This window comes from Poromitra crassiceps (genome assembly GCF_964638095.1).
Source record: "Poromitra crassiceps genome assembly, chromosome: 2".
Lineage (NCBI taxonomy): Eukaryota > Metazoa > Chordata > Actinopteri > Beryciformes > Melamphaidae > Poromitra > Poromitra crassiceps.
In genome coordinates this window covers 72,417,368-72,434,038 of record NC_139624.1, presented here as the reverse complement: position 1 = coordinate 72,434,038, position 16,671 = coordinate 72,417,368, and the positions used below count along the sequence as shown (strand labels likewise).

General features: G+C 38.1%; 1 protein-coding gene across 1 annotated transcript in view; it reads right to left on the bottom strand.

Annotated features, from left to right (window-relative positions):
- Window positions 1-16,345: 16,345 nt before the first annotated feature.
- The window catches only part of kcnb2b (potassium voltage-gated channel subfamily B member 2b), a gene marked incomplete at both ends in the record, with an annotated part of 173,620 nt that continues 173,294 nt past the window's right edge, over window positions 16,346-16,671 (bottom strand). The window contains one exon of the mRNA XM_083631972.1: window positions 16,346-16,671. This exon is cut by the window's right edge and continues 1,678 nt beyond it. Within this exon, the coding sequence (XP_083488098.1) occupies window positions 16,346-16,671 (326 nt within the window).

Here is a 16,671-nt window from a genome sequence, read left to right as displayed (position 1 = left end):
GGGGTTTTCATGTTCTGATGTGCTGAAATGTTTTACACGTCACGTAAAACAGTTTTTAAAACAGTTAATTAGCCTACACAATGTGTAATTTCAGGTTATTGTAAGTTATTGCATAGTCGCAATCTTTCATACCTGCATACTTACAAGTGGGTTGTTTTTAATGGCATGTGATTTGCGGTTCTAATTACCCAATGTGTAAGGTGATTGTCAATTGTCAATTGTCAATTGTGTAAGGTGATTGTGATGTCAGGTGATTGTAAGTGTGTCATACATACCTACAAGCCACCATATCAGTTGGCTGTGCCAATGATTTTCTGTACCTCTTGATGCGTCAGCATTGTCTTTGTCAGGCTTAGAAGCAATGTCTAAACAGTAAACAGTTTATGACAAGTGGTGGCAGCATGCTATGCTACTACACAAGACGTGTTATGGTACATAAATAATATGTAGCGTGTAATAATCTGAAGAACTCTGTCAGAGTTCTACTCTGTCATTATTTTTACATTTTGACTTTGAGAACTATGATGAACTGTTAGTCTCTGTACTGATGTACAAAAGTAACAAGATTGAGGTTGTGAAATCTTCAACCGGAATAAAAAAACTGGATATAATATAACTGAATCAGTTAGGCCAAACTATTATCAGTCAGGTCGGTAATGACCGGGGGGAAATTATATGATTATTGTCCATTGTGTGTATGATACAACTTTGTTTATCATTCTGCCCCTCACACTATACAGTCTGTATTTAACTCAACACACTCTACCTGCCCCTGACCTCAGAGGGGCTCTTCTGTCAACGGGTCTGAGGCAAGGTGTGGTGATCACAAGCATTGGCATAAATATTGTGGTAAATGAAATTGGTAAATTGGTTAAGCAAAGCAAGTAATGCTTTTGCAATGAAGTTTGTAAGATAAGATTTGTTGTATTTGTTGTATAAGATGTATTTTACAAGATATTTTCTGAGATTTGGTTATATTAACTTATTATTTATATTATTATTCTATTATTATTATTCTAATTATTATCTACTATTATTCTAATTATTATTATATTATTATATTATTATTATTATTAGGGGTTATTATGTATATTAACTATACATATTAAAGTATAGATGATTGTTTTGCCCACCTTATCAAAACAAATGTACAGCATATTAAAGTATAGATGATTGTTTTGCCCACCTTATTTGGTTGCCTTATCAAAACAAATGTACAGCATGTTAAAGTTTTAAATAAAGTCAAGTCAAGTCAAATCCAACAGGTCTTAATGTCAATTAATTTAGCTTTAACATGTTTTTTTTTGAAACACACACACACCCACACATTGACCCCTCTCATATATACGTAACTGCCTATAACTGTACATATATTCCTTTCACACACACACACACACACACACACACACACACTTTTCAAAATAGACACTCTTTCATATTGTGATTCATAGTGATTCTTGTTTGTTTTATGTGATCCCGGTTTTTAAGCAAACCGGATCCAGTTTCCTTGTATGTGTACATCCTGTACAAGGTACATCCTGTACAAGGTACATACTACATTGGACTCAATGATCCACAGATGTATCAAACAAATGTATGTTTTACTGATACAAATGACCAAATTACCACAAATTCAACATGTAATGCCATTTTCTCAATAATTTTGGTCAAAACATTTGGTGTGACCCAGATCAGACATTGTAATGAGGACCTTGTTATCACTGTCGTATACCCAGACTTGGCACATTGGATGTGCCCAAGATCAGACATTGTAATGACTTGATCAAAAATATTACAGACAATATATATATATATATATATATATATATATATATATATATATATAGTAAATATAATTGTATAATATATTCAAAGTATTGTTAATTGTTAATTATTATTATTCAAAAACCTGAAAATACTGTAAATAAACTAAACTAAACCTAAAACATGCTAAGTTGTACTGTGTGTTAATTTAATGTGTTTTTGAAACACACAACCACATATAAAATCTCAAGTGAGATTTTGAGAAAGAAAAAAGAGAAAAGAAAAAAAGTTTAAAGTATATAAACCCCTCCTAGCTATGTGATTATGTCTGACACCTAGAGGCGAAACATGGTACTGAATTGGCTATCCAAATAGCACGTGGTAAACTAAGTACTTATCAAAGCAACTTATCAAACTCTTCATAACACCCTGACTACTGTAATAGTAGTAATACTGACAGGCTACAATTAGTTCAATTAGTTCAATTAGTTTAACTAAAACCAAGAAGAGAGGTCACATAACTTTACATCACATACATTTCACTGTTTTTTCCTGATTTTCACTGATTTACCTTTGTTTATTCTTCATGTGTAAAGCGCTTTGGGCTGCATTTTATGTATGAAAGGTGCTATACAAATAAAAGTTTATTATTATTATTATTATTATTATTATTATTATTATTATTATTATTATAAACAAGCTATTTTGTGCTGGTCTCTATCAAACTTTAACTTTAAAAGTACACTTTGCGTGGAAAACAACTCTTCTCGAGCAGTTTGTGTAATTGTAATTGCATTTACCCACACTGTCCCACAATCAAACCTCTGAAAAATCCTGTCCCACCCTAAACCATAAACCCTAAAACCTAACCATGCTTGGTGGAGTCCATTGACGTATATATTAATGGACCAAAAAGGAGCTCATTGACTTTGACACAGCAAAATGAAGCTCACTTCCGGATATTGTTTCATTTCGCTTGATGGGTTGAATGAATTAAATTGAATGAAATGCTCCCCCTAGCGGCTGCCGGGGTAGTTTCCGAATTTGCATTATCGCCGTAATGCATTATGGGTAGTCAGATACTACCGGTACTTTGCCTAATGTAGCGGCTAACGCTACTTACTTTGCATTACAGCATTGCATTACATTGATTTAACTTGATTTTTGATCTAACCCCAGCGGTGGGTAGTTGTTTATAACGTGACTATATTTATAACGCTATAATGTACTCTGTTTTCTGGGGCTGAATCCAATGGTCTGAATACAGAGTTAAATCTGAATACGTTAAATGGTCCACCATGTTATGGACGTTAGATGTGTGGTATATATATAGTGACGTGTGTCTACTAACATAAGATAACATACGATAATTTGCTCGAGTATTACTTGCGGTGTTCTTACTGTTCTTATTATCCGATGTTTGTCGTCAATTTTACTCGAAATGGGGGAGGGCCCGTTGACAGAAGAGGCCCGTTGGCTGAGGGGGAGGAGTTTGGCTGTGAATAAGTAGCCGTGCCCCTATACGATTTCTGCACGTTACTAAGCATGGAAGGACACGGATGTAACTATGAAAAACGCCACATGCATAGCTTCTACGTTAGGAAGCAGAATAACGTCAAAACGTGGGGACATTCGTGCGGAAAACCCTGTACCATCGAGAAATCGATACAGCAGCTGAGAGTCGGCGCCAATCCCTCGGGGTTGTATCCTCTGATTACCAGAGAGGATGGAAGCATGCTAGCACCACATGCTCCTTGTGGTGTAGTCAATGTTGACGAAACGCTCACCATCAAGCTGATTAAGTTCGATGACATACCAAAGCATTCTGACAAGCTGTTGTACCCCGACGAGCCGTTGGATAGTTACGTCACATTCTTTGTGAATGTAACGTGGAAAGACAAGGGGCACCATATGCTAAACAGCAAGGTGCTGAGGAAGATGTCTCAGCGGGAAAAGCTGACTCTACAAGTGTATGCGCTAAAGGGAGAAAAGCTTCGAGAGGCATTGAATCGGGATGGCCGGTTCACCGACCAGGTGAACCATACCGGGTGTTATCTGAGGGAGGAGCGAGGAGACTGTTCAATATCCCTTTGGGAGATGGGGTGTTTTGTCGACTTTTCCCAGGACCGGCACTACCAATTCTATTACGAGGAAGAAAATATAAAAATAAAAGAGAAAAAAGCAAAAAAAAGAAAAAGAAAAGAGCTGACGCAGGCTGACGCAGGCTCTGTGGCGACAGCGACCGATGAGCAAGGAGGAGAAGCTCAACGTAACTGTACGATTATGCCCATGGTGTATTTGGTGACGTAGGTTTGCACCTGTGGTGGCAATATTTTTATATGCAATATATTTTTATTGTATACGGTCCCTGTTCAAATAAACAATAAAGATAATAAAAAGAAATAACTCTTTTTCTGCGTTGTTTTGCTGTCGATACCCCAAACCTCTGGAAATCCCTGACCCTGATCCTGACTCTAACCCTAACCCATGACCAGTTCCCATGGGTAAATGGAGGCTGTGTACGTACAATGGTGAACAATGAGAGTCTGCAACTTATATATTATAGGAGCAATATTTAGAGGAGCAATATTTAGAGGAATATTTAATTTTAAATTAACATTAGGATTATATTGTGTAATAATGTTATTCATTATTTCATTACAACAGACATTTGTACAATATTATTATTATTATTATTATTAAGGAAAAACCAGATTATGATGAGAATCAATTTTATTTTTATTGGCACAGTATACAAGTTACATACAAGGAATTTGTATTTATATTTCCCTCAGTTCATACAGAAAAGCTTCCGAAGCATCCTGCACTCTTGAAGGGGTAGCATGCTGGTGCAGGCTTTTATAATGTTCAGAAAAGTAAAACTGAGCAGTCCATCTGGCTGGTCCAGAGTCAGGGGCGAGTTCGGAGGAGAAGGAAGGTCTTCCGGTGAGTTAGGTGGGGTGGGGAAGAACATTGGTGACGACGACGGGGGACATCCGTACATCAGACGGTTCAACTCTTCAAGGTCTACCTGTGAGGAAGGAGGTGAGGTAGGTGGGGTAATGAAGAACAAGGGTGATGACGACGCGGAACATCCGTACATCAGACGGTTCAACTCTTCTTCCTCCGATTCAGAGTGGCTGTGAGTTGTAATGAAGGACAATGGTGACGGCGACGGGGTCTCCATGATGATATCTGTCTTTTTTATTGTGTAAAATGGTATGAGTCTCTTTTGAACCCGTCTCTTTTATCCTTATGTTGTGATGAGGAGGAGGAGCTAGGTCTAGGGGAGGGCGTGGTGTAGGGATATGGGAGGAGATCATCAAAAATGACGCTGACCGGAATTTGTTAGAGAACAAATGTGAACAAATGTGAACAAATGTGAACAAAAAGTAAGATGGAGGGCGTGGCTTTTTAAAAATTGGGTCCTGTTAAACGTTCGGCTAAATCGCCCCTCCCGATCTTCCGTAAAATGTGTGCGGTTATGTCCATGGCATATTTCTCGCCGTAGGTTTGTTGTATTTGATCTATTGTGGCCAGGATGGCTGCCTTCTTCAAACATCTTCTAGGGATGGTTTGAATTATGTCGATATCATCAGGTAACGTTGCGATAGCAGCTGCATCATCACAGTCCTCAGGATTCCTTTCTGTATTGCCATCTACAGCTACAGCTGCAGTAGCAGGGGAGGGAGGCCTACGAAAACACTGAATGAGTGTCGTTTGAGTCGTTTGCTTTCGCTTCATTGTGTACCTATCAAATACGGCATCTCCTCCCCTGAGCAACTGTTTTGGTTGGCAGCAAGCAACGTCACAGTTACGTCACGCTCGTCATGTTCGAGTCGGCTCGACGGAAGCCGCTAGGGTTCAAAAGTCTGCGCTTTGTAACACCGAGCGCACAGGGTGAATTTTTCTTTTCTCTTTTTTCTTTCTCAAAATCTCACTTGAGATTTTATATGTGGTTGTGTGTTTCAAAAACACATTAAATTAACACACAGTACAACTTAGCATGTTTTAGGTTTAGTTTAGTTTATTTACAGTATTTACAGTATTTTCAGGTTTTTGAATAATAATAATTAACAATTAACAATACTTTGAATATATTATACAATTATATTTACTATATATATATATATATATATATATATATATATATATATATTGTCTGTAATATTTTTGATCAAGTCATTACAATGTCTGATCTTGGGCACATCCAATGTGCCAAGTCTGGGTATACGACAGTGATAACAAGGTCCTCATTACAATGTCTGATCTGGGTCACACCAAATGTTTTGACCAAAATTATTGAGAAAATGGCATTACATGTTGAATTTGTGGTAATTTGGTCATTTGTATCAGTAAAACATACATTTGTTTGATACATCTGTGGATCATTGAGTCCAATGTAGTATGTACCTTGTACAGGATGTACCTTGTACAGGATGTACACATACAAGGAAACTGGATCCGGTTTGCTTAAAAACCGGGATCACATAAAACAAACAAGAATCACTATGAATCACAATATGAAAGAGTGTCTATTTTGAAAAGTGTGTGTGTGTGTGTGTGTGTGTGTGTGTGTGTGTGAAAGGAATATATGTACAGTTATAGGCAGTTACGTATATATGAGAGGGGTCAATGTGTGGGTGTGTGTGTGTTTCAAAAAAAAACATGTTAAAGCTAAATTAATTGACATTAAGACCTGTTGGATTTGACTTGACTTGACTTTATTTAAAACTTTAACATGCTGTACATTTGTTTTGATAAGGCAACCAAATAAGGTGGGCAAAACAATCATCTATACTTTAATATGCTGTACATTTGTTTTGATAAGGTGGGCAAAACAATCATCTATACTTTAATATGTATAGTTAATATACATAATAACCCCTAATAATAATAATAATATAATAATATAATAATAATTAGAATAATAGTAGATAATAATTAGAATAATAATAATAGAATAATAATATAAATAATAAGTTAATATAACCAAATCTCAGAAAATATCTTGTAAAATACATCTTATACAACAAATACAACAAATCTTATCTTACAAACTTCATTGCAAAAGCATTACTTGCTTTGCTTAACCAATTTACCAATTTCATTTACCACAATATTTATGCCAATGCTTGTGATCACCACACCTTGCCTCAGACCCGTTGACAGAAGAGCCCCTCTGAGGTCAGGGGCAGGTAGAGTGTGTTGAGTTAAATACAGACTGTATAGTGTGAGGGGCAGAATGATAAACAAAGTTGTATCATACACACAATGGACAATAATCATATAATTTCCCCCCGGTCATTACCGACCTGACTGATAATAGTTTGGCCTAACTGATTCAGTTATATTATATCCAGTTTTTTTATTCCGGTTGAAGATTTCACAACCTCAATCTTGTTACTTTTGTACATCAGTACAGAGACTAACAGTTCATCATAGTTCTCAAAGTCAAAATGTAAAAATAATGACAGAGTAGAACTCTGACAGAGTTCTTCAGATTATTACACGCTACATATTATTTATGTACCATAACACGTCTTGTGTAGTAGCATAGCATGCTGCCACCACTTGTCATAAACTGTTTACTGTTTAGACATTGCTTCTAAGCCTGACAAAGACAATGCTGACGCATCAAGAGGTACAGAAAATCATTGGCACAGCCAACTGATATGGTGGCTTGTAGGTATGTATGACACACTTACAATCACCTGACATCACAATCACCTTACACAATTGACAATTGACAATTGACAATCACCTTACACATTGGGTAATTAGAACCGCAAATCACATGCCATTAAAAACAACCCACTTGTAAGTATGCAGGTATGAAAGATTGCGACTATGCAATAACTTACAATAACCTGAAATTACACATTGTGTAGGCTAATTAACTGTTTTAAAAACTGTTTTACGTGACGTGTAAAACATTTCAGCACATCAGAACATGAAAACCCCTGTTTGACTATTGTGTGTAACTAACATGTATATATGCAGCACACATTTCAGCAAGTCAGAACATGAAAAACCATGTTTGACTATTATGACTAACCCATACGGTAGAGGCATATATGGATATGTGCAACACACATATATGTGATGTATGTACTTTTGGGCCAGGTCTATGAAACCAGCCCAATATTGTAACACATTTACACATAGTGGCTGACATTAGTGGTACAGACGAACCTTGCAGGCACCAGGATAAGGGTTTGGTAAACAAATCTGACAATCTGCGTTCATTCAATCACAGTCCCTATAGGTACTATGAATTTCACTCAAGTGCTTGTGTAAATTCACTGTCTAGAAATTGTTAGAAATGGTCAAAGTTACAACTGATCCAAATTATGTTTGAAGCAAAGAACAAATGGTGGAACTAAAGTTACTTCTGTGTAGTAATCACTACTTCTGGATATTGGATGTTGGATATTTTGCATGAGAGAACGCCAAATTAGTGAATCAAATCAATCTAGATTCTAGATTGATATTGACCCCACATCTTAGAAACGCCTAATGTTTGGAAAGTGTAGTGGGAAAGAGTTGTTGTGTTTGATGTGTGTTAATGTTTGGAAAGTGTAGTAAGAAAGAGTGGTTGTGTTTGATGTGTGTTAACATTTGGAAAGTGTAGTGGGAAAGAGTTGTTGTGTTTGATGTGTGTTAATGTTTGGAAAGTGTAGTAAGAAAGAGTTGTTGTGTTTGATGTGTGTTAATGTTTGGAAAGTGTAGTAAGAAAGAGTTGTTGTGTTTGATGTGTGTTAATGTTTGGAAAGTGTAGTAAGAAAAGAGTTGTTGTGTTTGATGTGTGTTAATGTTTGGAATGTGTAGTAAGAAAAGTTGAATTAAGTTATGTTATTTAGACTAGTGCTATTTTTGTTGACAATATTGTAACAATGGACACATTGTCTGAAATCCCTCATCTATAGGCTTGTAAGGAGAGGAGAAGAGAGGGGAGAGGTGAGGAGAGGAGAGGAGACGTGAGGTGAGGAGAGGTGGGGAGAGGAGAGGAGAGGAGGGGAGAGAAGAGGAGAGGAGATAGGAGGGGGTGAGGTGTGGAGAGGAGAGAAGAGGAGATGTGGGGAGAGACCAAGTTGAATTAAGTTGTAATACATACAACAAGCATATTGTAAGTGTGATATACGTTTTAATTTGATAACAATTGTATTACAAAGATTATTATTATTATATACCATTATTATTATATACCATTATTATATATACTTGGTGCTTGTCTACAAAACATAAAGTCTCACAGTAAATTAACCAATTCTGTGAGGAGGACTAGTTAGTTATATAATAATATAGTTAGTAACTATTAAAATAATCATATAAAAATACGAAAAATAAAACTAAGATGTTTGTTCACGTTCCATATTCCATATTTTGAAATAATACCCGTAGGTCACGGATATCCGGGGTCTGGGTTGTACCAAGATTGAGAGTGGTTGAGATTTGTGAAATCTTCAACTGTAATAAAAAACGAGAGGGGTCCATGCTACTGTAACGTTATATCAATTTTTGGTCATATCGACCAAGACCAGGCCAATTCTACAGATCGTAGTGTATGCTAGCTAGCTAGCGCTAAGCTAACACTGATTCAATGTCGCCATATGTTTGAACCAAATGCTGTACAACACAAAACAAGTTGCAAACCATTAATACTTACGCTCACACGTATAGTGATGCAGCTGTGTTTGAACCAAATGCTGTACAATAACGTAACAAACTCTGATAGGACACATAGGCTGGCGTGTGTATGTATTCCAGTAAATATAATAACGCATCCGTTATTGCATACGCATAAACAACAAACTAACTTTTATCAATGCATCAATTTGGTCATTCAGTGGCGTTTTACTGTAATGCAAAGTAAGTAGCGTTAGCTGATACATTAGCCAAAGTACCGGTAGTATCTGACTACCCATAATGCATTACGGCGATAAGGGAGACAGGGCAAACGGCATAGTCATACACCATAGTCTGTATTCAATCGTTTTCAATTCAAACCTGAAATTGAAACCTCAATCTGTATTGATCATATTTAATTCAAAGCTTAATAGGCTTATAGCCTATCAAAATTATCATGGTGATGTCACAATTGGATCCGGAGTGGGAAAAAACATGGGAAAATACATAATATCACACATGAATGCTGAAGTGTGTCATGTTTACCTGTGAATTTGTGGGTGCGTGTGTTTGTGGCTGGCTGTGAATATGTCTGTGAGTGGGTGGGTGGGTGGGTGTGTGTGTGTGTGTGTGTGTGTGTGTGTTGCGCGTAGGGAATCTACAGAATAGCCTTGGGAATACATTAGTAGGCTATACATTAGTAGGCTATACTAGCTAAGATAGCCTGCTCAACGTGCAATTATGGAATATTTGCATGCACAACATGCAAATATGGAATATTTGAATGGTGGATACATTGTACATTGTATGTACATACATATAAGCGGGATGGGATGGGATGGTTGTCAGGGGGAACCTGTGGGGGCTCTATGGGTGAGTCAGAGAAATACGTGAGCAAGCAGCTATTCATAGCTTTCAAGGGGGCGTTACGTGCTGCCGGGAACGCCCACCTGATCTCGCAGCTATTCGTAGCTTTCAAGGGGCGTTACGTGTTGCCGGGTACGCCCACCTGACGGTCAAAAACAAACAAGTTTATTTAAAACGGAAGTGATAAAACGTGGGGGATGGGGTGGGATGGACTGGCAGGGGAAGCCTGGGTGAGTCAGAGATTGTGAAACACCAGTGAGCAAAGGAGAGGATTCTGTCTTGGTGAGGGGCCTGAGATAGAGGAATCTGTAGGCTAGTTTAGTAGCTCTAAAATGGGCCAAATGTATTTGGCCGAGATCAAAAAACTGTAGACAGTGGAAATGGTCAGCGCTGGGTTACATAATGATTGCTCAAATGGGCCAAATGTATTTGCCCCGAGATAAAAAAAAAAAACGGTGGTATTTGTCGTGAGCTGTGGTATGGGGGAAAAAGGGGAAGTGGCCTTTGGAGGGCTTTTGAAATAATCACTTTTTCAAAAGAAAAGTGATTTAAAAACAGAAGTACCCCTTTTGCGGGAAGAAGTGGAATAAAGCATTTTTTGCGCAAAATGGCTTTAAACACAAGACAAAAAAAATGGAGAAGTGCACTTTGCAGAAGTACTGAGAAATTGATTTTTACCCAAAAAGAAACCACTTCCCCTTTTCAAAAAGCGGAAGTGTTCTTTTTGAGGAAGTTCTAAAAATGGCTTTTATTTTCTTTTTCTATGGTACTACCCCTACAACACTACTAATGTATGAATGAAAATAATCAGAATCAGAATAACTTCATTGGTCCCCGAGGGGAAATTGAGTGAATTGAATGGAGAAAATGGGGCCAGAGAATGGACCGAAACAAACAGAAGAATATTCATAATTTTCTTGAATAATTGGACATCACTTTGAAGGTAAAGATTCCCCCCCAAGCCCAAATTAGCCTACCAGATATTAGCTTCCCCACGCCTTTTCCTAGTACTGAAGGCCAAAGTCTCCACATCAACAAATGATCAGAAATAAGACAACTCAATGAAATTATGACTAAGCCTGACATGTTGTTTCTTTCCGTTTTAGATATTTTTTCTTCTTTTTAGATATTTTTTCTTTTCAATTTCAGGGGGATAGTTTCCACGCAGGCAGTCCATGGAGGATGAATTGAGATTGTAAAGGAATGCACCCAAGGGCATTTTCTAAAATGACAAAAATGTTCTGCTTTTGAGCTGAGAACATTACTGCAGTATAAAGACAGCATAAGGCTCATTCAAGTTTAAAAAGGTAAAATAAGCATTCTGTGGGTCCATAAAATCACTCCGTTTTTTGGGAGGCAACACCACATTTTATATGTTAATGACATCACATGGTAAATCTTCTGCTTTCTGGCTTTGGGATAGCTGTTTATGTTCTTAAATATTGCATAGACCAGTGGTTCTCAACCTTTTCACATCAAGGACCCTCAAACTGACCAGATTAGATTTTTGTCCCAGGAAAAGTGTATGAAACCCATGACAAAATGGTCATACATTCTCTCATTGTGTTACTTATGGATGGAATTATGGTGAAAATAAATTATTAAACTTTTTGCTGGGGATTCCCTGGAACCCCCTCAAGGACCCCTGGGGTCCCCGGACCCCCACTTTGAGAACCACTTAGACTTAATTGTATCTATTGGAAAGAAAAACATTTCTCCTTGGTGATAAATGGTTTATCAGCAGGTCCAGCAGTCTGTACTTTTACATTATGAAAAACAACTTCGCATACCTTTTTGTACCAAACACCATATCAAATTTACTTTGTGCTAAATTGAGATGATGTATTAATTCATACATTTGTATTATATAATGCAATTGGATCCTCCTTATGCAAAAATGTACCAGCAAATGCAGATGTAACCTATAAAGAACAGCAAATTTGTACAGAATAGAGAACACCACACACACACACACGCACGCACACACACGCGAGTTATATATACATTTATTTGTTATCCTGCATTATGCTAATAGACGTAATGGGGAACAATGCTCTACAGAAATGTTGACATACATACATGTACCATAACAAAGTGTTCTGTGGTCACATTATTGTTCAGACTACTACATGCATACAAAGATGCTGCTTTGCACAGAAACAGTCTGTAGCTCAGAATGTGTCTAATGAGAATGTCCTTCAAAAAACAGAACAGAAAAAGTCAAAAAACAAAATCCAAAAAAAGTAAGAGGCAGAATACACAGAGAGATGGCAAGAAACATTATATAGCTTTATGCATTTGAGGGAGTGGAGGATTTGAAGGTTTGGTGAGCACGCATGGGTGACAGACAATACCCATTCTCCCAGAGAAAATAAATACAACCTTTCCACTCTGTACAGCAGTGCTACTCACAACCTTCTCCCTACTCAAGAGCCACACTGGCCATAAAAAACATCTTTGCAAGAGCCACAATCCAAAAGAGTCCCTTTCCTCCCATTATTTAGTCTTAGATGTTTATGTATTTATGTATTTTAAGTAGGACTTAGAAGAGCCACAGCGACCCATAAAGGAGCCCCATGTGGCTCTAGAGCCTTGGGTTGAGTACTGTATCACTGCTGTACAGCATCACAGATGATAATGCCATTGTGAGACAGTAAGACAGAGTGCAGTCCTTTTGCTGTGAGCTCACAGAATTAATATCAGCCTCCACACAAACGTCCCAAGGGAACATAGCTGATCAATCCCAATCCCTTGTTTCTCTACCTGTCAAAATGAAGGATTACCCCAGGCTAACATGGAGACATGATTACTACAAAGGATAAAAGAGGGAAAAGTTAAATTGAAAGAACAGGTACATACAAGAGCTTCAACAAGAACCTCCTTAAAAATGATAAAAGACTTAATGAAAAACCCCAAGCAAGAATAATCACCATTGACCCCGCATTTAAACATTTGTTATTGACAAATGCAAATGAACGCTTTGGATTGCACCAAATAATCTGCAACGGGGTTTCCCATGTGGGATCACTTTGCATGGAAGATAATTCCATGACCTCTCGCGTGAATCTCTGATTACCGAGTCAAATTGTATTGGTCTGGGCTTATACACAGAGTAAAGGAAATATGGACCACAACTGATCACTGATGCGATGGTAGTGTTTGGGAGGACTCCTTTTCATCTCTCCTCTTTCTTTCATGGCTTTCTCTTATCTTATAACCCCCGAAATCCACCGTCCCCCCCCCCCCCTCCCCCCCCCCCCCCAATGTAGCACTGTGTGCCACAGGGATACAGCCACTAAAGCTGCAAGGATTTGAACACTCCATGGTGGTAGCATGGGAGCAAATCGGTTCAGTGACAGTAGGGATCTCTCCCTGTATGTGGTCAAACAGTTTGACACATTACTCAGTGGCTCTCTCTCGCTCCCTCACTCTGTATCTCAGTTCTTTAACACATTTAACGGCCTAGCGGCCTCTGTCCTGTGCTCTTCCCTGCCTCGCTGGAGACTGATGGAGGTGGACATGTGGTACATAGAATACCCAGGAGGAGGGAACAAATACTGCCACTCCTTACTCTGGGAGCCAAGACATCAATGTGGATTTGACAACATCACTTTTTCAAAAAGTACAGAAGGAACTAGTTTGACATTAGCTGTTAAAGAAAAAACAGAGAATTGATCCAATCGGAACATCAGAGAGTTATAGAAAACCTGAGAACTCAATAACATTACTTGTATCTATTACATAAAGACCTGATTTCTCCTATAAAATTAGAATTTTCTGTACAGTGCTATATGAACAAAGCCAAATGACTCGCTACCTTCTCATAAACAGCAATGTTATGAAAAGGCACGCATCATTTCAACCACCGTATGGCAGGAAATTGTGGTCGTGCTCCATTTTGGTTTAGAAAAAATAGAATCATTCTCAACGTTAATTCACAAAAAACATAAAATCCTTTGTGTGTGGCCATTGCAATGGGATCATCTTATCTCCCACAGATATTGTTAGATTATTTTGTAAATCTAACAGTCATATAAAAGGCCCTAGTGATCAATTTGGATCCCTGTACCCAAAGAGAATCAAATTGGAGGTCCATTGACATCTGGCATTGAGGTGCATGACAGCACATGCCAGCCATATCATATGAAAAAGTAAAAGTAAAATTTTGTGATATCGTGGTAGTTGTAGTAGTAGTAGTAGTAGTAGTAGTGGTAGTAGTAACACTGTTTGTTTGCCTCATATTAAAGATATATCATTTGAAAAATACAAGTAATTTCTGCCTGTACACTTACAAATCCCATAGACAGAAAATAAAGTGCCACAATTCTTGGCCTGCATAGATTGCAGTATGCAGTATTGCACTTTCCACACTTCTCTGTGAGAACAAAAAACAAAATTACAAAAAACAAACAAACAAACAAACAAACAACAAAATAATTTACCCACTCACTTTCTGTCGGTACCATTCTGGTTTATGTGGCTTTTTCACTACTAGTACACAGCTAGTATACTCAGCCAAGTGCCATGCTGAAACAATAAACAAATATTCCAGCAATAATTTGGAATCAAAGGCAACAGACAACACATATTTTCAGTCAGTGAAAAACAAAAGCAAGAAAGAAGACAAAAATGTGTTTAAGTTTGACTGAAATCAGGTTTGTTCAAAATAAAACACAATAAATTACAGTCCAAGACACTACGGATATACAAAAAAGATGCCTTAAATAATCAGCAGTATCAGATAAACTTGCAGTAGTATGGAACAGTGTCAACATGGACATCAGGGTGCTGAGAAGGTGACTATAATGACAACAGTGCAGGTAAACCACCCATAAGGAAAAGAAAACTCAACTACTGTCATAGTACATGTTAACGTTACTGAGCAGCTGAGATCGATGAAAGCATGACAGTGTGCTTGATTTGGTCCATTGAGATCGCAAAGATTTTCATCTTCTTCCTGTGGTAACTATCATTGTTGAATTGCCAAGATGGATAATTATAGTGTAAAAGCGTATAATGACCAGATCTATTGCACTTAATAAATATTCTTATTCGATTTATGGAATCTCACTTCCCTACTGTAGGTTTCTACAACCAATCTAGGCCTACATATTTCATATTGTATTCTTAAAACTACATTTAGATGTATATATCTGATGTCAGAGAGTAAATCATATAAATTTGTGTGATTTGGATGGAATCAAGAGGCCGAGCAAGGAATAAAACATGATAATTTTAAACCATGTCCTGACTTCTGAAACCAGATGATAAATATTTAATAGCTGAAGCTTCTGGTAATTCCTGTCCTTAATGGTTATATTTGGCAACTACGGGTGTAATACTCATTAGAGGAGGTTGTGTCCTTCTTGCCCGCGCAGAAAAAGTTTGTGTCATTAATTCAAAAGTCGTATATTGGACGTTCAACTGAAAGTTCAACGGTCGTTATGAAAACCAAAAGCAATAACGTCAACATTACAGTTTCATACACCATTTTCGTCACACAAAACATTATAGGGTCGTCATGGGAACACTTTGCATTTCCACAAAAGGTAATGATATGTTTTTATAGGTCGCTACGGTGCAACACTCGCTCTGAGGTCTCTCCATTCAACCCCTCCCTCACTTTTTCACATTAGAAATATTTGTACCTTCAGTGAAAGTGTTTTCTTTTGCCATCCTGTGCATTGTCATTGCCTTAGTTGTCCTAATATTTACAGTGGAGCGCTTTCAGCAAACTAAGCACCGTAAAATATCTGTCTTTTTTTAAATGCATGCTTTTTACAGATAAGTCCCTCTGTGCATTTCTTTCTGTTGCTAGAAAAAAGATACTGTCCATATGTACACCGTGAGGACCAGAGTGTCGACGTCATTTGATAAATTCCCTCAGGTTTTCTTCTCTGAGACCGTTGTTTTTGTCCCAAAGTCATTCCCAAATCTGCATGAAGCGCTGCAGTTTCTTTTTCAGCGATAGACAACAACACAAGTAAAAGGGACTTGTCATGCCATGCAAAAATATCTCTCACCACAACTGCACCCATTTCCCTCTTCCTCTGCTCCCAAACACCAGGCTGGGCTCCCCTTACAGTCACATACTAGTTTCACAGGTCGGAGAGAGGCTCCCGTCCCCCGGTATGAGGTGGATCTCGGGTGTAAACATGTGGTTCTCCACTTTGTGTCCGCTTTGGTTGCTGTCGGCCTTGACGCCCTCGCTGGCATCAACCACACCTTGGGTGCAATTTTGCGCCGCCGTCTTTGGTGACAAGGGTGCAACCAAAGTGCCCGCCACCTCCATCAGATGCTTCTCTCCATGGTTCTCTGTAGATTGATCTTCATCGCCGGGTGGGGTGTCCACCACCAGCCTCTTAGGGGACAAGGGGCTGGTCTCCTCCTCTGTGGCCAGGAGCAGCACCT